This window comes from Nematostella vectensis, chromosome 6 (genome assembly GCF_932526225.1).
Source record: "Nematostella vectensis chromosome 6, jaNemVect1.1, whole genome shotgun sequence".
NCBI classification, from domain to species: Eukaryota; Metazoa; Cnidaria; class Anthozoa; order Actiniaria; family Edwardsiidae; genus Nematostella; species Nematostella vectensis.
The window spans coordinates 10,435,735-10,455,037 of NC_064039.1; the positions used below are offsets into that span (position 1 = coordinate 10,435,735).

General features: G+C 38.8%; 3 protein-coding genes across 9 annotated transcripts in view; 2 read left to right on the forward strand and 1 right to left on the reverse strand.

Annotated features, from left to right (window-relative positions):
* LOC5519912 (protein fuzzy homolog) overlaps positions 1-19,303 on the reverse strand; it is a 46,040-nt gene that overhangs the window by 24,312 nt on the left and 2,425 nt on the right. The window contains exons 4-12 of one of the 2 annotated variants that reach the window (XM_032364710.2): positions 18,536-18,620; positions 17,926-17,994; positions 17,719-17,823; positions 17,189-17,277; positions 16,976-17,084; positions 16,848-16,874; positions 16,673-16,741; positions 16,382-16,488; positions 174-394 (exon numbers count right to left, since the gene is read on the reverse strand). In XM_032364710.2, coding sequence (XP_032220601.1) covers positions 244-394; positions 16,382-16,488; positions 16,673-16,741; positions 16,848-16,874; positions 16,976-17,084; positions 17,189-17,277; positions 17,719-17,823; positions 17,926-17,994; positions 18,536-18,620 — 811 coding nt within the window. In that variant the 3' untranslated portion in view covers positions 174-243. Of the gene's footprint in view, positions 1-173; positions 395-16,381; positions 16,489-16,672; positions 16,742-16,847; positions 16,875-16,975; positions 17,085-17,188; positions 17,278-17,718; positions 17,824-17,925; positions 17,995-18,535; positions 18,621-19,303 lie in introns of those variants that run through there. The other variant, XM_032364708.2, reaches the window with a different exon arrangement.
* Positions 3,672-10,862, forward strand: LOC116603476 (gamma-aminobutyric acid receptor subunit gamma-4). Of its 5 annotated transcripts, none has more exons than XM_032364706.2 (9): positions 3,672-4,920; positions 6,886-6,983; positions 7,052-7,122; positions 7,462-7,703; positions 7,972-8,054; positions 8,239-8,361; positions 8,611-8,829; positions 9,319-9,458; positions 9,648-10,862. In XM_032364706.2, exons 1-9 carry the CDS (start codon positions 4,859-4,861, stop codon positions 9,972-9,974), a joined length of 1,365 nt encoding a protein of 454 aa, XP_032220597.1. In that variant the 5' UTR covers positions 3,672-4,858; the 3' UTR covers positions 9,975-10,862. The 5 variants fall into 5 exon arrangements, with proteins under 5 accessions (XP_032220597.1, XP_048585191.1, XP_048585192.1 ...); XM_048729234.1 differs by lacking the exon at positions 3,672-4,920 and adding an exon at positions 5,549-5,668; XM_048729235.1 differs by lacking the exon at positions 3,672-4,920 and adding an exon at positions 6,432-6,448.
* LOC116603478 (glycine receptor subunit alpha-3) lies at positions 13,232-15,925 on the forward strand. Of its 2 annotated transcripts, none has more exons than XM_048729239.1 (3): positions 13,232-13,374; positions 14,593-14,687; positions 15,184-15,925. In XM_048729239.1, the coding sequence occupies exons 1-3, from the start codon at positions 13,361-13,363 to the stop codon at positions 15,585-15,587; spliced, it is 513 nt and encodes a 170-aa protein (XP_048585196.1). In that variant the 5' UTR covers positions 13,232-13,360; the 3' UTR covers positions 15,588-15,925. The 2 variants fall into 2 exon arrangements, with proteins under 2 accessions (XP_048585196.1, XP_032220610.2); XM_032364719.2 differs by having other exon boundaries at positions 13,233-13,374; positions 14,431-14,687.

Consider the following 19,303-nt stretch of genomic DNA (forward strand, 5'->3'; position numbering starts at 1 on the left):
TACCATTATCATTATCATTATCATTATCATTATCATTATCATTATCATTATCATTATCATTATCATTATCATTATCATTATCATTATCATTATCATTATCATTATCATTATCATTATCATTATCATTATCATTATCATTATCATTATCATTATCATTATCATTATCATTATCATTATCATTATCATTATCATTATTATTATTATTATTATTATTATTATTATTATTATTATTATTATTTCAAGTCAACAGCAAAGCCGAAATGCTAATGAGTCGACTTCAGACACAGATTTGCATTTTACTTCCGCTTCAGTGCAATTTCCTGAAGAGCCACGATCTACAATAGCTAATCGATCTGCTATTGAAAATGCGTCAACCGACCAATCGCCTGGACGTCTGCTGGAACAAAAAACACCAAGCTGCAAAATTACTCCAGATTTGCCGCTAATTGACGTGCGGCCTTCCGACATTAAGGCGAAGATGTGGGGGGATATCAGTTATCAACACTTTTGCGAAGAAATCATTAAAATCTATGATGAGGTCGTTCATTTCCGTAGGAATATCTTTAATCTACCATCGGGCAAATCTGGCAAACAGTTCATTGGAGAATTAATATTCTGGCTCCAGCAATTTAACTCAGACCTAAATTAAATTGCTTTAAAAGCCTTTATGATACTCCCTTCGTTAATTCTACAAAAACCCTCCGCTACCTCTAAAAGCAAAGAACATAGTGCGGCAATAGAGCGGAGATTGGCTTTTTGGAAACAGGGTGACCTAAATATATTGATGAAGGAAATACGATTCATCCAAAGTAGATTTGTGAACTCCAAAATAGACCGGTCTGTCGAAGATATTTCAAGAACTTTTGCAAAGTTAATCTTTCAAGGGAAACTTTCGGCAGCGATCAAAATGTTGGACAGGGAGAATTCATCGGGTTTACTGAAACTGTCTAATGACGTGTTAACCCAACAGAAGGAGAAACACCCACCCTCCGCTGAGATCGGAGAGGAGAGTCTCTTGCATGGTCCCACGGTTCTTGTTCCGCCAGGCATATTCGATCTAATAGATGAGCAGCGGATTTTTGACTCCGCCCTTAAAACAAAAGGCTCTGCGGGCCCCTCGGGCATGGATGCTCAACTGTACCGTCGAATCCTCTGTTCTAAGAATTTTCCTACAGAAGGAAAGACGCTGAGGGAAGAGATCGCTATTATGACTAGAAATCTGTTGAAATTTAACTACCACCCATCTCTACTCGAAGCCTACACCGCCTGCAGGTTAATACCGCTGGACAAGAACCCGGGAGTCAGACCGATTGGAGTTGGAGAGGTGTTGCGCCGCATTATGGGTAAAACTGTCTCATCCACGTTTAAGGAGGAATTAACGGAAGCAGCTTGTACTCTGCAAGTATGCGCAGGACATGGTGCAGAAGCAGCAATCCATGCGATGAGTCAGGTGTTTTATGAGGAAGAGTCGGATGGAGTCTTATTAATCGACGCAACAAATGCCTTCAATCAGATGAACAGGGCGGTGGCTATGCATAATCTAAGAATCTCGTGTAAAGAGATTGCTTTGTATGTTATCAACACCTACAGAAGCCCCGCTAGACTGTTTATTAACGGCGGAGAGGAAATTCTTTCACAAGAGGGTACAACCCCAGGCGACCCGTTAGCAATGCCTTGATATGCAATCAACACAGTGCACATGATCCAAAGCCTTAGGAAGAGGGTACAACCCAAGGCGACCCGTTAGCAATGCCTTGGTATGCAATCAACACAGAGCACATGATTCAAAGCCTTAGGAATTTGATACCACAAGTCAAATAATTCTGGCTAGCAGATGATTCTGCAGGAGGGAGCATCGAATCACTTTATCAATGGTATAAGTGTTTATGCCAAGAAGGGAGTAAATATGGATACATCGTAAATGGAGCCAAAAGCTGGTTAATTGTCAAGTCGGGCGAACTTACAGAGAAAGCAGAAAGGATATTCGGAAATGAAGTTAATATAACGCTTGAGGGAAAACGTCATCCCGGTGCGGTGATTGGATCTAAAGAATTCAAAGATCAGTATTGTCAAGAGAAAGTGGACAAATGGCTAAAGGAAATGGAGTCCCTTACAGAAATCAGCAGGAGCCAACCTAATGCCGCTTTTGTTGCCTTTACAAAAGGATACAAATCCAAATTCACCTATTATCTACGCACCATCGAATCATTTGAAGATTATGTAGACCCAATCGGGGACTTGATAAATGATTCTTTTCTTCCCACTTTGTTTGGAAGAGCAGAGCCACTCCCCGAAGAACTGAAAAAACTTGTCACCTTGTCTCCTGCGAAGGGGGGCATTGCAATACCAGATCTAAAACGTGAAGCCCCAGAACAGTTCAAAGCCTCTTCTGATATCATTGCGATTCACGTTGATTCCATTGTTGCGCAGAGCTGAAGTATGCCTGCTAATGAGCAATTAGAAGAGACGAAAATGGATATTAATACCCAAAGGAGAGCTAGTGCAAAGTCGAGAAGAGACCGGATTGACGAATCGTTATCCCCTGACTTACTCCATGCGGTGCAGCAGACGAGAGACAATGGAGCAAGTTCATGGCTAAATGCTACACCAATCGAAGAATATGGCTTGGCGTTGAATAAGCAGGAGTTAAGAGACTCTTTTTGTCTTCGATATAACTTGCCTCTTTCAAACCTCCCTAGCTTTTGTGCCTGCGGTGAACGCTTCACAGTCAGCCAATCATTATCCTGTAAGAAAGGAGGCTTTGTAGCTCAGAGGCATGACACCATCAGAGATCTCTTGACATCACATAAGTAAAGTGTGCAAAAATGTAGAAACAGAGCCACTCTTGCAACCACTTGACAATGAAGTCTTTAACCTGCAATTCACTGTTACAAGCAAAGAAGCGAGGCTGGATATGAAAGCAGGAGGGTTCTGGACACCAGGAGTTACAGCATTCTTTGGTGTACGTGTAACGCTAACCAGAACAAACCCACAGAAACTATCTTCAGAGAACAAGAGAATGAGAAGAAGAGGAAATACAACCAGAGAATAATCAACGTAGAGATGGGAACTTTTACACCACTAGTTTTTGGCACAAATGGAGGCATGGGGGTAGATTGTAAGAACTTTCTAAAATCCCTTGCAGAAAAACTGTCTATTAAGAACGGCGAGGCTTATGCCAGTGTAATCTCATGGATACGTATCGAATTTTCTTTCGCAATTTTAAGAACAGTTCACAAATGTCACGTAAGAGGTTCAAGATTCCCGTTCAAATCACCCGATGTTTTAAATGATAATGATTTTATATTGCCCTTAGCAGATGTTATGTAAGGCCCCCATATATGTATATATTTTTATTTTATTATTTTTTTATATATTTTTATTTAATTTTTTCTATTTTTCTCTTTCGCATAACTTTTTTTTAATATTTTGTTTTACTATTTTTAATTTTTTACTATTTTTAAATCTTATTGTTAGCAATTTTTATAAACAAATTTTTGTAAATCTTATTTTAGATTATAATGTTATATAGTGAATTTTAATAAAATTTATTATTATTATTATTATTATTATTATTATTATTATTATTATTATTATTATTATTATTATTATTATTATTATTATTATTATTATTATTATTATTATTATTATTATTATTATTATGTGTGCACTAGCACACATAATATATTAAAAAAGATTATTGATTATTATGATAATAATATGTATTACACCCGTTTTCGGTCACACGCGTAATTGGCGACTGGTTTTTGATGGACGTCAATCATGACTTTCAAACTGTTTCTTCTGCATCTGCCCAGCTTTAGACCGATCACAACCGAAAACAACATCATAGTGGATCGCCTTTCTAGCTACCGTTACTGCAAAATGCGCATCCTTGCTATCGTAACTGCAAAACTGCTTCCTTAATAAAAAAAACAGTTACGACCCGGAAACGAGCAGCAAAAGGTGTACGTGTCGCTGAAAACGGGTATAAACACCCATCCTAAATCCAATTATTATTGTCAGTAATCAAACTGGCATAGTGTGCCAAAGATCAAATATTCGGGTGAATACTTTTTTGCAAATATCCAAGGAATGTGATTCAGGTATAAAATGATAAACGAACTTAAGCAACTTTAACTAAGATGCTAATACTTGTGCTTAACTAAGATGCTAATGATTGTATAATATATGTGCAAATATATTCTAATACATGTGTAGGTAAGAAAGTAAAGTACAATGATAAAACAGCAAGGGTGCGGAGGGTCGTCCTTAGAAGGTATTATATTAATTATATTATATTAATTATATTATATTAATTATATTAATCAAGAGAAAAAGGGTTAAAAATGAAGAACTTTTACACTATTTTTTTCTGAGCAGATTTGACCGGGGAAAATTTGAGCAAAAATCCCTTAGATTTTCGAAGATTTCCTAGCATACAAGCCCAGGGAAAAAAGTGTAATTTAAGGTACAGTTTTGGAAAATTTACCCTTTTGGAATACACACAAACAAGTATAAGACTTATTAAAAGGGGCTAATGAAATACCATGGTGCATAGATATTGTTCATAACTTTCACTCGGGACAGATGTCATATATGTCTTGAATAAAATATTATATCTATCCCTTATAATGCAAAAGTGACATGACACACGCAGTCGAAACTTCAATAAAACGTAAACAATCTAAACTGTTTGATATCACTCCTCTATCCAATAAAACCAATTATAGTCCAAAACTCTTGACATTACGCCTCTCACCCAATCAGCTCGCCCCATTAGTAACACGTGACGATGTATTAACGCATTGCCTGCTAGTTCTACCCTCTCGTCAGGTCACATTCAAGAGGATGATTGATGCTTGAAGACATGTTTCTGGGTGCTCTGCTAACAGTTCTTGTTACAGTGAAGCTAGTCAGGTGAGAGCACTTATCATTATTGGTGCAAGCTATTACATCACAAACAACGTTTCCATGGAGTTTTTCTTAAAAATTAAAAGAAATATTTGGAAAGCTAGACACTGTCCTTGCGGCTGGAATTCTTAGCTACAAGAGCGCAGACACGTCTTCCTCATCTTGACCATAGGCAATGCATCCAAAATTGATGGGAACAAAACTCTCCCAGCGAACCTGTGTCTTTAAAATGTCCTAACATGTTATCCTTATCTAGTATAGCGATGATATGGCCTTGCTTTTGGCGCCATTGGGTTGTGCCATGACTATATAACAGAAAAGGAGGCATTTCGCAAAGTATACCTGATTCTGTTACCAGATTCTTTAACCAGATACCAAATACATCGCTAGTGAGCAACTGGTAACCTAGACAGTTTACCAAACGGGAAATTATTCCTATAATAGCTTTAATTATTATTTCTATCATTCCAGTTTCAATTTAAGGTCGAGAAAAGCACTTTAAATAACATTTCATGCTATATATACATGATCGAAAGCTTGAAAACTAGAGGTACTTCCTGAAGCATATTATACGTCGAAAGAGGTTACTTATTTCTTAAGTGCTAATTTGGCATATTAATAATTCAATAATAAAATGCATTGAAATATGATGGTGAATAGAATTTGCATGAATAACTGCTTTAAGGAAAATCCGAAATAACGTTATAGATTGCTCTATAGCGTATATATGCCTTGAATTTTCGGTTATAAAAGGGTGAGTAAGACACTATCAGCCAATTCATAGTTTGTTATTTTAGTATGAAACAGCTTATTATATGGGATTTATTATAATGGAGTCTGATGCATCTTAAGTTGGTCGCTTAAATAATTCCCTAAATTTTTTAAAAATAAAAAAGGCTTGAAATTGAATTTGTCTAATCTCCAGAGGGTATATATTCTTGTTTTAGCTTGTTATTGAAATTTTAAGGAAAAAAAAAACATATACACTGTTTGACATCGAATTGCTAAAAAAATAAACTTTGCACGTTAAATAACAAAGCTGCACAATGACGTCCTTTCTAAGTATTAAATGTAAGCTCTGTCACAGTAGGACAGGGCAAAAACACTAATACCAATATAGACAAATATTATATTTTGCCGTTTTCGCGAGAACTTTATCTTTAATATCAATTAAAAGCACATCCATGATTAAGGGTTCACCATTGATCCTGTTTCGCACTTGAACAAGTAGTAACGAAACCCTTCATGAAACATTACGCATATATCCAACTGCGAAATTTGATTAAACTTGAGATAAGATACAGGTGTTTTCACGTATAAAGTTTAGGTAAGGCGGACAAATACATGCGACAGCATGCCGGTTTTTATTATTTAACAGGTTAAGTTGTCAAAACGCTTGTCTGGTGTTTCTTGTCATAGTGGCAGGTTGTTTGCTTTTCACCTTTCAAGAAAGAAGATTTTCTTCAGAAGGCATCGCTTGGAAAACCGTTTGAGTTATGTATTACATAAAGGTGGACAGTTAATGGTATATTCTGTACGTTACTAAGGAATGTTTCGATGGCGATACACGCACGCGCAAATGCTATGCATCCAAGTCTATTCGACAAACTTTAACTATTCCGAAAGCCGCTTTTTCAATTTAATGAATTAAGAAAAATAACTGATATTTTATATTCGTTCTATTGCTTCTAATGTTAGTTCCCATACATTTAACGTCCATGGGTGGTACAGAAGAGTGCACAAGCTGATAGAGAACAAAAGAGGAATTTTGAAGGGCCTTTCATGGTAATTGGCGTATCTCCCAGAAAAAAAAAAGGTTGTTTATGTCCCGCAAGAACTGGTAACCATGGAAAATTGATAAAATACGCCATGTTATAGTGAGCAGCGAAAAAAAAAATATTATAACAAAATTTTCTTGGCCTTTCCTGGCACAAGCAAGTTAAGCTCCAATCTTTTTTTTTTTTTTTCCAGTTGCCATGCCGGATATCGGCAAGATAACAAGACTATCGATGAAGTAGTGGAATATATTCAACACAACTACAACAAAGTGCGACGCCCTTCTACTCCAGGTCTGTATAGCGGCAAGACTAGCGGAAAGAGAATTGTCGAACCAATGCCTTATTTATTGTGTTTTTAGACGGAGGTCCGCTCCAAGTGGTGGTAGATCTGGTCATCATTAGCATGAGCAGCTTGGATGATAACAATATGGTATGACTCATGCAAACTCGTGCACGGCGGGCCCCTTATAAATCGAACTCAGATATAATATGCTATGATGATTAACGCGCACTCGTGCACGGCAGACCCCTTATAAATCGAACTCAGATATAATATGCTATAATATGCACTCTTGTACGGTTGACCCTTGTAAATCGAACTTAAATAATTCGGATCCAAGGGACTATTTTAGATTTCATCTTAACTCTAACCATGAGTGACCAAGTTAACAAACGTTCCACTTTACTCCCTTTATCTCATTCGGTTAAGTGTATTGTGAAATGCGGATAGTCTCGCCTTCTAATGGCACTAACTGTGTGGTCTTCATAGGAGTACACCATCTCATTCTATTTGCGCCAGACCTGGCACGACCCCCTCCTACGATACAACAAGTCCTCCCTCGTCAACGCCGCCTCGTACGCAACGCTTAATTACGCTCTTGTCGACAAGATCTGGAAACCGGACACCTATTTAGAGAACGTCAAAAAGATCGATGCCGGTTCAGATGACAAGTCGTTAGTTCACAAGGGGTTCAGAGTGTACCCTAATGGAAACGTTACTTTCAGCACAAGGTAAATAAACAAAACATTAACAGCATTCCTTCTTATCATTATCTTAGCCATTTTCACTTTTGCACGCTTAATATATTTCTAATCGAATAAAAAAATATAGCAACCGTTTTAACCTTACGCCTGTTTTTAATTCTCGCCACATACAATACTTCGTCTCCCAGTCAATGCCAACCTCAGCAACACTAATCTCTGAGCTACGTTGGCAGACAATCTCGCGCTGTGATTATGCTCTGTGCCAGTTTGACAATGGTCTTTCTTCATCATTTAGAATCAGCGCTACATTGTCCTGCAAGATGGAGTTCCGCAATTTCCCAATGGACCGGCAAAGCTGCCCCGTGACGATTTCAAGCTGTAAGTGGCATATCTCATTTTTCAGCTTTTGCAATCTGACTAATTTAGGCAAAACTCCTTTCCAAACGGCATACATGGGGTGTTACAAAAGAGGCAAGTTATGGGTATGTCGTCGTTATTAAAGATGGGCCATTTCTGAATCCACGATTGTCAATGATGCACAACTTTCTTGCCTTTTGAGCAGATTTCTTCCCAGAAGATGAAATTTACTACATCTGGGGTGATCTGAGAATATACAAAGGAGAGTTGGCTCAATTTGATGTTCTTGGGCTAAAGAAGGATGTCGATAAACTTAACTTCTCCTCAGGTGAGGAGAACTTAGTCAATCTCACTGAAGTCAAGGAACGTTTATCCGTGCGCACGCAACGTTCTGCGTGTCTCATATTTCAGTTGCGTCGGGGACTAAGGGATAAAAAAGGTATCAATAGCGAAGAGGACAACAGATTGGCAAGGGGTGCGAGAAAACATAACCTGTAGCGTCTGAATTAAATCTTTTTTCTGTTAAAAAGCCTTTCATGTGTCTTTTCGAACGTGGTCTTAACCGAATCCTTTTTAGCAGGCGTCTTCAGCGCAGTCCGGGCCAGTATTGAGTTCCGGCGGCGCATCCAAAACTTCCTGCTCTGCTTCTATGTACCAACCATCCTGACCGTGATGCTCTCATGGGTCTCCTTCTTCATCAGCCCCAACTCGGCACCAGCTCGCTGTGCTCTCGGTATTATCACCGTGCTGGCAGTAGGCGGATTCCTCACTGGACAACAACGATCTTCTCCAGTAGGTAAGATATCCTTATAAATCTTTACATCTGCTCAGTTAATACTCGATACCATACCATTCAATACTCGATACCAATTTTAAATAAATCATACCCAATTGGCGTTAGACCAGCCCATGAACTCCTCAATATTTTACGAGGCTTTACACCGGCCCAGTGTACATAATAATAATGTGGCAGCAGTTAACTCATATTGGCTGCCAATTTGATGGCATCAAATTTCGTTACGCCGGCCAACTAAGCCAGCAGTATGAATACTACAGTGGTGGTGTGTGTAAGTTAGTCACCTTCAAATCGCGTTACACCGCCCTAATAAGCCCGCGATATCAGTACTGCAGTGGTCGTGTGTGTAAGTCACCGTCAAATGGCGTTACACCGGAGCACTCTATTCGAATGCAGCAGTTGCAACGGCATGCCGGGATTGAATTTTGCGAGTTTTTCAATTAGTCAATTTCGAGCCTCTTATTATTAAAACATCTTTTGTGTGTCTAGTTTCGTATGTGACATCGGCTGACCTGTACATTCTGGTGTGCTACGTGTTCGTGTTCTGTGCCCTTCTCGAGTACGCCGTGGTTCACTACTTCTTCGTCTACGAAAAGCAAATCTATCAATACCAGCTTCAACAACAATCAGTGAGTCAAATAAATGTTGTTGCTTTTAATTACTCAAACTTAGTAGAAACCACCTTCGCCTAGCCTTTGATGTTAAAGTCTTGTTAGTTCCGCCTGCAACGAAGGGCTTTATCCGCGCCGACACTCGTTATTATGCTTGAACAATTGTCAAATTTGCTTGACTGTTAACCATAAAACTTTGTTTCGCAGCTAATAAACCAATCAATGCAAGGGATAACTCAAGACTTGCTGATCGACGAAGGAGAACTAGAGGAAACCAACGAACCACAGAATGGTATCCCTTTATCTACTCAACAACGCCGCAGAAGTGATAGCAATTCCCAAACAAAAGGCTCCTTCAAAACTGAAGTGCGGATCGCGAAGCCTGGGCCTGGAGCACGTGGCAAGGACCACGCCTTGTTGACGGGGATAGGGGATAAGGAATTGGCTATCGAGCGAGTGTCACGAGTCGCATTTCCTTTAGCGTTTGCTTTGTTTAATGTGGTGTATTGGGCGATTTATTTACCAGGCCACTAATGGATTTGCCATTCTATGTTAAATCTCTGCTTACCGTCCCTTATTTTGGCGAACTTCCGTAAAACAAAGCAAAATATGAAAAAAAAACTTGTTTTGCTTTTACAGACGTGAATACTTAACAAAGGGATGATTTATATTTAACAATTAGACTACGAGTTCGAGTTTTTCTCCGAGTCAATAAATTGTCAACGAGGCGCGTATCCAATCACATACTTCCTTCAAATAAATGACGGTTTTAATAATTCTCAGTAATAAATAACCGCTTTTGTCGCCGCTTTTTCGCTACTCACTATTTACGGCTCAATAGATAGCGAGTACGGGAGCCAATCAAATTGATTCGTGATAGTATGTGAGTGGATTTATACTAACATAAGTTATTATTATTCTTATTATTAGTCCCGAGTAGTAGAAGGAGCACTAGCAAACATGACAATATAAAATATATGATTATCTTGAAAATAATATGTGACTTACCCATTTTCAGTCACACGTGCAATTGGCGACTAGTGTTTGGTGGACTTCAATCATGACTTTCGAACCCTTTCTTCTGCATCTATCCAGCTTTAGACCGATCACAACTAAAACAACATCATACTGGATCGCCGCCTAGCTACCGTTACTGCGAAATGCGCATCCTTGCAACCGTAACTGCGATATGGCTTCCGCCACCAAAAAAACATTCGCGACTCGAAAACGAAAAAAAAAACAAAAAAAAAAAAAAACAAGGTGCATGTGTGACTTAAACCGGGTATATTATTGTTTAATCCAATATTATAGTCAATAAAGTGGCAAAGAAAGTGTGCCGCCAATGACCAAATATCCGCATGAACACTATTGTGCAAATATCTAAGGAATGTGATTCAGGTATAAAAAGATAAACGAACTTGAGCAACTTTAAATATATATGCTAATATGTAGCTTGGGACGTAATGTACAAACAGTGAAAAAATAGCAAGGGAGCCGAGGGTCTTCCTTAAAAAGGGGTTTGAGAAATACGATCTTTGACACATTTTTTTTCTGAGCAGATTTCACCAGGGAGAACATTGGGCAAGAATCGTATAAACACTGGTGAACATAGATTTTCAAAGATTTTTTAGCATACATACCATGAGAAAGAAAAGCAATTTGATAATATGCCCTTTTTGGAATACAGACAAACAAATATAAAAACATAAAAACGGGCCAATGAAATACGATGGTGCATAGATATGGTCCATATCTTTGACTCGGGATAGGTGTCACTATATATGTCTTGAATAAAATATTATATCTATCCCTAATAATGCAAAAATGGATCACCTTAAAAAAATTATTTTCCATGACACACGCAGTCGAAACTTTTTTTTTATAATAAAATATAAACAATGTTTTAACGATGTTTCAAGCATTGCCTGCTAGTTCTACCCTCTCTTCAAGTCAGATTCGAGAGTATGATTAATGCTTGAAGACATGTCTCTGGGTGCTCTTCTAACAGTTAAGCTAGTCAGGTAAAAGCACACGTCATTATTGGTGTAAGCTATAACATCACAAACAACAGCTTGAAGAAGTTTTTTTTCTTAAATTGAAAAGAAATACTTGGAAAGCTAGTCACCCTTCTTCCAGCTGGAATTCTGAACTATGAGAGCGCAGACACAACGTCTTCCTCGTCATGACTATAGACAATGCATTCAAAATTGATGAGAACAAAACCCTCCCAGCAAACCCTGGACAATCCGAAATAACGTCATAGAGCAAGGTGGCAACAAACATATATTTCATTTTTTGGATATCGAGTTGGCAAAAAAAAAATTATTAGATTCCTTGAATTTTCGGTAATAAAAGGGTGAGTTAGACACCAACAGCCTATTCATCAACTTCATTGTCGTTTCAGTATGAACACCTCATTATATGGGATACTTTTTAAGATGGTCCTTTCGATAATCCCCTTGATGTATTAAAATATGATTGGAATGAAATTGAATTTCTAATATTTCGATAGGGTATAGGCTATTGTTTGAGCTTCTTATTGAAATTTACAATGTTTGACATCGACTATATTGTTTAGAAAAATAAAACTAAAATTTTCAAGTTAGAAAAGTAATATCAATCATAGCTGTACAATGACGCCTTTTTTAGTATTAAAGTTATGCTCTGTCACAGCAGGACGGCGCAATAAGACTAATACCAATATAGACAAATCGTTTTCGTGCGAACCTTATTCTTAACACCGAATAAAAGCACATCCATGATTAAGGGTTCACCATTGATCCCGTTTCGCACTTTAACAAGTAGTAACGAAACCCTTCATGAAACATTACGCATATATCCAACTGCGAAATGATTAAACTTGAGATAAGATACTGGTGTTTTCACGTATAAAGTTTAGGTAAGGCGGACAAATATATGCGATAACAGGCCGTTTTTATTATTTAACAGGTTGTCAAAACGTTTGTCTAGTGTTCAGGTTGATTATAGTGGCAGGTTGTTTGCTCTACACTTTAGCTATTCCGAAAGTCGCTTTCGCAATTTCGCAACTAAGAAAAACAATTGATATTTTCTATTCGTTTATGATCGTGTGAATCAACCCTTTCGATCCTTAAGAGAAAGGCGCTATATTGATCTACTTATTATTATTATTGCTAGTGCTGTTGTTGTTGTCATCGTCATTGTTATTATCATTGTTATTGTCATCGTCAACGTCACGTTATCGTTATTGTTAACACTCTAAGCTTCTAATGTTATTACATAGTCGTAGCAGGCCTCGAAAGATTGCGTAGGGGGGGGGGGGGTGAAACATTAAGAAAACAAAGGGGACACAGCCACGCCCCTACTTGTCATTTCCTTATAATTTCTTTTAAATATTGGGGGAGCACGTGCCCCCGGTGCCCCACCCCCTGCTACGGCCCATTATTTTCCATACATTTAACGTCCATGGGTGGTATAGAAGTTCACAAGCTGATAAAAGAAGAAAGGGGGAAATGTGAAGGCCCTTTCATAGTAATTGGCGAACCTCCAAAAAAAACATGTTGTTCATGTTTCGCAAGAACTGGTTACCATGGGAAGTTGAAAAAATATGCCATTATATAGTAAGCTGCCAAAAAAAAATTACAAATGAAAAAAACATTATTCTTGGTCTATCCTGGCACAAGCAAGTTACGCTTCAATCTTTTTTTTTTTTTCAGTTGCCATGCTGGATATCGGCAAGATAACAAGACTATCGATGAAGTTGTGGAAAAATACAACATATTCACAACAACAAAGTGCAGAGGCCTTCTACTCCAGGTCTGTATAGCGCCAAGACTAGTGTAAAGAGAATTGTCGAACCAATGCCTTATTTATTGTGTCTTTAGACGGAGGTCCGCTCCGAGTGGTGGTAGATCTGGTCATCATTAGCATGAGCAGAATGGATGATAACAATATGGTATGACTCATGCAAACTCGTGCACGGCGGACCCCTTATAAATCGAACTCAGATAATATGCTATGATGATTCACGCGCACTCTTGTAAGGCAGACCCCTTATAAATCGAACTCAGGTAATATAGTATGATGATTCACGCGCACTCGTGAACGGCGGGCCCTTTATAAATCGAACTCAGATAATATTCTATGATGATTCACGCGCACTCTTGGAAAGCAGACCCCTTACAAATCGAACTTAGATTTCATCTCAACTCTAACTATGAGTGACCAAGTTAACAGACGTTCCACTGTACTCCTCATATTTCATTCGGTTAAGTGTATTGTGAAAATGCGGATAGTCTCGCCTTCTAATGGCACTAACTGTGTGGTCCCATAGGAGTTCACCATCTCATTCGGTTAAGTGTATTGTGAAAATGCGGATAGTCTCGCCTTCTAATGGCACTAACTGTGTGGTCCCATAGGAGTTCACCATCTCATTCGGTTAAGTGTATTGTGAAATGCGGATAGTCTCGCCTTCTAATGGCACTGACTGTGTGGTCTCATAGGAGTTCACCATCTCATTCGGTTAAGTGTATTGTGAAATGCGGATAGTCTCGCCTTCTAATAGCACTAACTGTGTGGTCTTCATAGGGGTACACCATCTCATTCGGTTAAGTGTATTGTGAAAGGCGGATAGTCTCGCCTTCTAATAGCACTAACTGTGTGGTCTTCATAGGGGTACACCATCTCATTCGGTTAAGTGTATTGTGAAAGGCGGATAGTCTCGCCTTCTAATGGCACTAACTGTGTGGTCTTCATAGGAGTACACCATCTCATTCGGTTAAGTGTATTGTGAAATGCGGATAGTCTCGCCTTCTAATGGCACTAACTGTGTGGTCTTCATAGGAGTACACCATCTCATTCGGTTTAGTGTATTGTGAAAGGCGGATAGTCTCGCCTTCTAATGGCACTAACTGTGTGGTCTTCATAGGAGTACACCATCTCATTCGGTTTAGTGTATTGTGAAAGGCGGATAGTCTCGCCTTCTAATGGCACTAACAGTGTGGTCTCATAGGAGTACACCATCTCATTCTATTTGCGCCAGCACTGGCACGACCCCCTCCTACGATACAACAAGTCCTCCCTCGTCAACGTGACCGCCTCGTACGCAACGCTTTATTACGCTACTGTAGACAAGATCTACCGTGATGCTCTCATGGGTCTCCTTCTCCATCAGCCCCAACTCGGCACCAGGTCGCTGTGCTCTTGGTATTATCACCATGTTGGCAGTAGGCGGATTCCTCACTGGACAACAACGACCTTACCCAGTAGGTGAGTCAACCCAAAATGGTGCTAAAGAAGTCCACTAGCTCCTCAATATCATTGCAGCGGTCGAACATAGGTTAGCTACCCTCAAACGGCTTCTAACCGGCCCAAACAATAATTGATACCATTAGCATAGCACGGTCGTGTAAAAAACTCACCCCCGCATGGCGTTCCATCACATCTCCACAGAAGTCTTTCTCTAAAGGTAAGTCACACTCAAATGGCGTTGCACTGGATAGCTATGCGTCAATAACACCTCCACAGAAGCCTTTACCCAATAGGTGAGTCACCCTCAAATGGTATTTCCCCGGCCCAGTTGCGCCCGAAATAGAATAAAAGCAGCAGTCATCCATGAGATGTGGGAAAAACTTAGTCGGCGTTAATCCTCTTTCTGGACCATCAATATAATCGTTACGGGGCTTCCCAAGCAGCGGTGTGGCAATCTAAGGTGGCACCAAGCTATGTCTTGAATGTCACACTATATTTTATAATTTGCGCCCAGTCTCGTATGTGACATCGGCTGACCTGTACGTCATGGTGTGCTACGTGTTCGTGTTCTGTGCCCTTCTCGAGTACGCCGTGGTTCACTACTTCTTCGTCTACGAAAAGCAAATCCATCAATTCCAACTTCAACAACAAATGGTGAGTCATGCCATGCTTTTTCTTCTTATTCTTTTTTCTGTACCTTTAAAAGAATTATCCCGTCCTTTAAAAGACCACTTCCCAAGCTTGTTCCGGTACCAGCGCAGGTTACATCCGCGACGACCCTCATCCTTATGCATAAGCAAGGAAGCACGGATGGCTTGGTGTGTTAGCGCGTCGGCCTCTCACTGCTATGGCCCAGGCTCGGATCCTGGCTCTAACTGGGGATTTTTCGGAGTTCCTGCCCTGATTCGAGTTAGTTAAAGTTATTCTGCTGTGTTTCCAGTCTTCTCGGATAAGGACACTAAACCGGAGGTCCCGCACTACACTAACTAATCGAAGGTAGAACACGAGAAAATGAAGAAGTGATTGCAAATAGTCAATAAATTAATTCTGATTATCCTGTCAATCATATCATATAAAGATTTACTAGTAGTAGCACCCACAAAAATGACACCATAGAGAATAGTTTCTTTAAATCGAGTTGATCTAAAGTAAAAGTGACAGCGACTGATTTCCAGTAAGTTTGCATGACTATTATTTTGTAAATATCAAAGGAATGTGATTCAAGTTTGAAAATTAAAAGATAAACGAACTTTGTACAAATTCAGTGCAAAGGTGTAAAGTACAAAGTGAAATACAGCTCGGAAAGTTCCAGAGTTTATTAAGGAGGCATATAATGTGTGCACCCCCCCCCCCCCCCCCCCCCACACACACACACACACTTTCTACAGAATCCCTAATTTTCAATACGCAGAAATACTTTGATCAGCAATCGCTATATCTTACACTTCAAGACATAAAAGTACAAGAATCTTCCAGGCACTGTAGCACAATATATATTTTCAGGGATTTTCTAACATGCAAGCCCAAAAGGTAACAAGCGTGATGCGATTCGAGGTGCTTTAATATGTTAATTGTTTATGGTAAGAAATAAAAGAGAAAAGATTAAATAAGAGAAGAGTAGGTACAGTATAGCAGGGACATGCTTCACACATCTCAATCAATAATGATTATGGTGCCGTTCAAACTCAAACATGAAAACGTGTGTGTCTTACCCTAGAATACTGCTGTCGACAGTAATTGCAGGTGGCAGGTTTCTTGGGTGTGAGCGCAGGCATGATTTAAGTGTATCAACTGTGGGCCTCCAATACTGGTCCAAGAACTGTGTATAAAAAAGCGTGAAAATATGGACAGTATATGAATGGATAAACAGATTGAACCTCTCGCCTAGTAGCTTCTAAGTTATAGTAAAGATATGAAGCCCAGTGAATTATTATACAGCGTACAGTAGCCAAAGCAGATGATGAATGATGTTTGACAGCTCCACAAGCAAAAATTGCCATAACCTTTGTCTCAATGTCTTGGAGTGTTGGTGACGGGCCACAGATGACACAGACCTCAATACCCTCAATAATCTATGACACAAAACATAGGCAAAGTAAACAGGGAGATGGAAAAACTCTATAAAACATTATAAAACAGAAACCTCCTAGAAAAATTAATACAGAGAACAGATTATACCTGGAATGTTACAAGCCTGTGAGGGACCTGTGGAGTAAATAGAAAACATTATTACAAACTTTTGCTGCACATACAATAAATTACAGTCCCTAGGATGAGATGACAATATATTGAGATATTCAATGTACCTTAGGGCTGCCGTATGGAAGATAGACAAGTACATCTCTGGATGAGCAGGGAGGTAGGGAATGGACAAGTAGAGAGAGTAGTACTGTTTCCATGCCAGTCAACTCCCACCTACAGATTATGGATGTCACAAAATCAATGAACAATCTGATGTTTCATTATGGTTTTTAAGCAATAAGAATACTGGTAAAAAAAAGCCATGACTGTGAACCTACCACCTCTCTGTAGCGACAGCCACCTTCCCTAGCACCAGCAAGCACCCAAACTCACTCTCAACACCAGCAATGAAGTTATCAAGGAATTCCTGGAAAATACACAAAACATGGCATCAGTATATAGGAATTGTATCCATCTGCTTGGTAATGGTAAAATGTCAAAAAGGAAGAGAAAAAAAAAGGGTCTTTAAGATAGAATGGTTTATTTTCATTTATTAACATATTATTTCTTGTAATGAATACATTTCCTGGGTTCCACATAATCAACATGATATCCAATTTAACAGACAAACAAATGATACGGCATTAGAGATGGTCTGCACTGAGTGATTTCACAGTAATTTATGGTGTTTGTAATGTGTGATGATACAAAATGTATGGAAAGAAAATAAGTTCCTTAAAACAATGCAACCACAGACAAACATTCTTCAAAATGTGCTTTTAATATGATGTAGGAAAATAAAATTGATTTGTTAGGCTAGCTCATGGCAAGTCACATTTCAGATACCAATTACAAATGCTTTTATCACCTGAAGAATAGAGACATCTGGGCACAGAATGACATCAACTGCTTTAGTCAAATCACCTACGAGGTCCGTCCCTTCAAGCAAACTGTCAATTAAACTATAGCAGCACTGCAAGGATAGAAAAAAATGCAATTAGTAATAACAGCTTCAAATACCTTAAAGATCATATGTCTAATTCCAGAAAAAAAAATTAATTCCTAAAAAAATCACCCTCATTTCTCTCTTGAGCCATTCAACACTTTTAGGACTTGTGAGATCATCAATACCCAACAAAAGCACCTAAAACAACAAGCAAATACATAAAATGAAGAAAGGGTGGTTGAAACATGTTTAGAGATGAGGTCGCTGGTAAGATGGATCAGAAAAAAAGATCAAGTGGGTAAATAATCAGATGTAACTGTTTAAAAACTAATAAAATCCTTCCCTTTTTCTGGTTTTCACATTTTGACAGAATTATTTTTAAATTCTAGTCGCAGAGTAGTGCTTGATTTATGTGAAAACTCCACCCAAATCAAGCACAGAACAGCTATTATCACAACTGCCAACTTGTTGGTGTAAGGCAAGTGTCAAAGATCATCTACTTACATAACCGCATGGCTAACAAAATCATTCATTTCTCAAGCCATGCCAACTTTTAAACTGCAATCACCCCTTGCTTGGAACCTGCTGTTTGTGCTTGGCAAACATATTGCTGAGCCCCAACATTGATAGTTGAAGTACAAGGGTTGGTGCAGTAGGTGTGTGGGCTTGATCATATTGTTTGAAGTTTTTTTCTCTATCCCTCTCTCTCTCTCTCTCTCTCTCTCTCTCTCTTACATACCATGGAGTTGAAGACATGGTCCAGGACTGAGTTAAGATGGTGGTCACTAGCATTATCATCTGATGTCACAATTATGAGTGTAATGCTAAAAGGATAAATGCAATGTAATGCTTCATCCATTGTATGATTATAGGGAGGCTTTCTTGCAAAGTGCTATCAGGCTGGACTTTACATACTGTATGTAAAACACCATAGGCTACAAAAGCCCCATTGACTCATAGGGAAAAAGACAAATTAACCCCACAATGCCCATAAACAATAGCAATTGGACTTCACATGCGGAAAATCAATCATTATGCGCTAAATTATGCTGGATTTTGCAATACACATTTCTTTAAAAATCTAAATTTTGTAGGACTCTTTACTGAATTACGCGCTAAATTATACGGAATATCAACTCTTACGCCCAAACTACATTTTGTACCGTAGGAAAGCACGAAATAACTTGAAAAGGTTTATTTTTTGCGCGAATATATCTTAGGCGAGTTTTCATTGGCTCCTAGCCACCAGCCAATTAAAAAAGGTATTTATTATTAGTACTAGGTCTTCGCGATTTAGCAAAGAACACCTAGTCATTTTATTTGTTTTCAAAGGTCGAAATATCGCATAGCAATCTTCCGAAGAATATCTGTCTTTTTTTACGAGGAAGAGAGGTAAAAACCCTAAAAGAACACATCTGCTGTGCACTTAAATGTTTTGTCTTTCAAAATTTAGCCAAATTACGCTGGGTTAAGCAGAAGTTTGAGGATTACGCGGAGAAAGCCAAAT

What these genes read in the sequence shown, in the direction of transcription:
- LOC116603476 (XM_048729232.1), top strand. Translation starts at nt 6,697, where the DNA reads ATGGTAATTGGCGTATCTCCCAGAAAAAAAAAAGGTTGTTTATGTCCC. An exon ending in ATAAAATACGCCATGTTATA is followed by an intron (nt 6,792 to 6,885) that starts GTGAGCAGCGAA and finishes TTTTTTTTCCAG; the next exon opens with TTGCCATGCCGGATATCGGC. An exon ending in AACGTTACTTTCAGCACAAG is followed by an intron (nt 7,704 to 7,971) that starts GTAAATAAACAA and finishes TTCATCATTTAG; the next exon opens with AATCAGCGCTACATTGTCCT.
- LOC116603478 (XM_032364719.2), top strand. Translation starts at nt 14,564, where the DNA reads ATGCTCTCATGGGTCTCCTTCTCCATCAGCCCCAACTCGGCACCAGGT. An exon ending in ACAACGACCTTACCCAGTAG is followed by an intron (nt 14,688 to 15,183) that starts GTGAGTCAACCC and finishes ATTTGCGCCCAG; the next exon opens with TCTCGTATGTGACATCGGCT.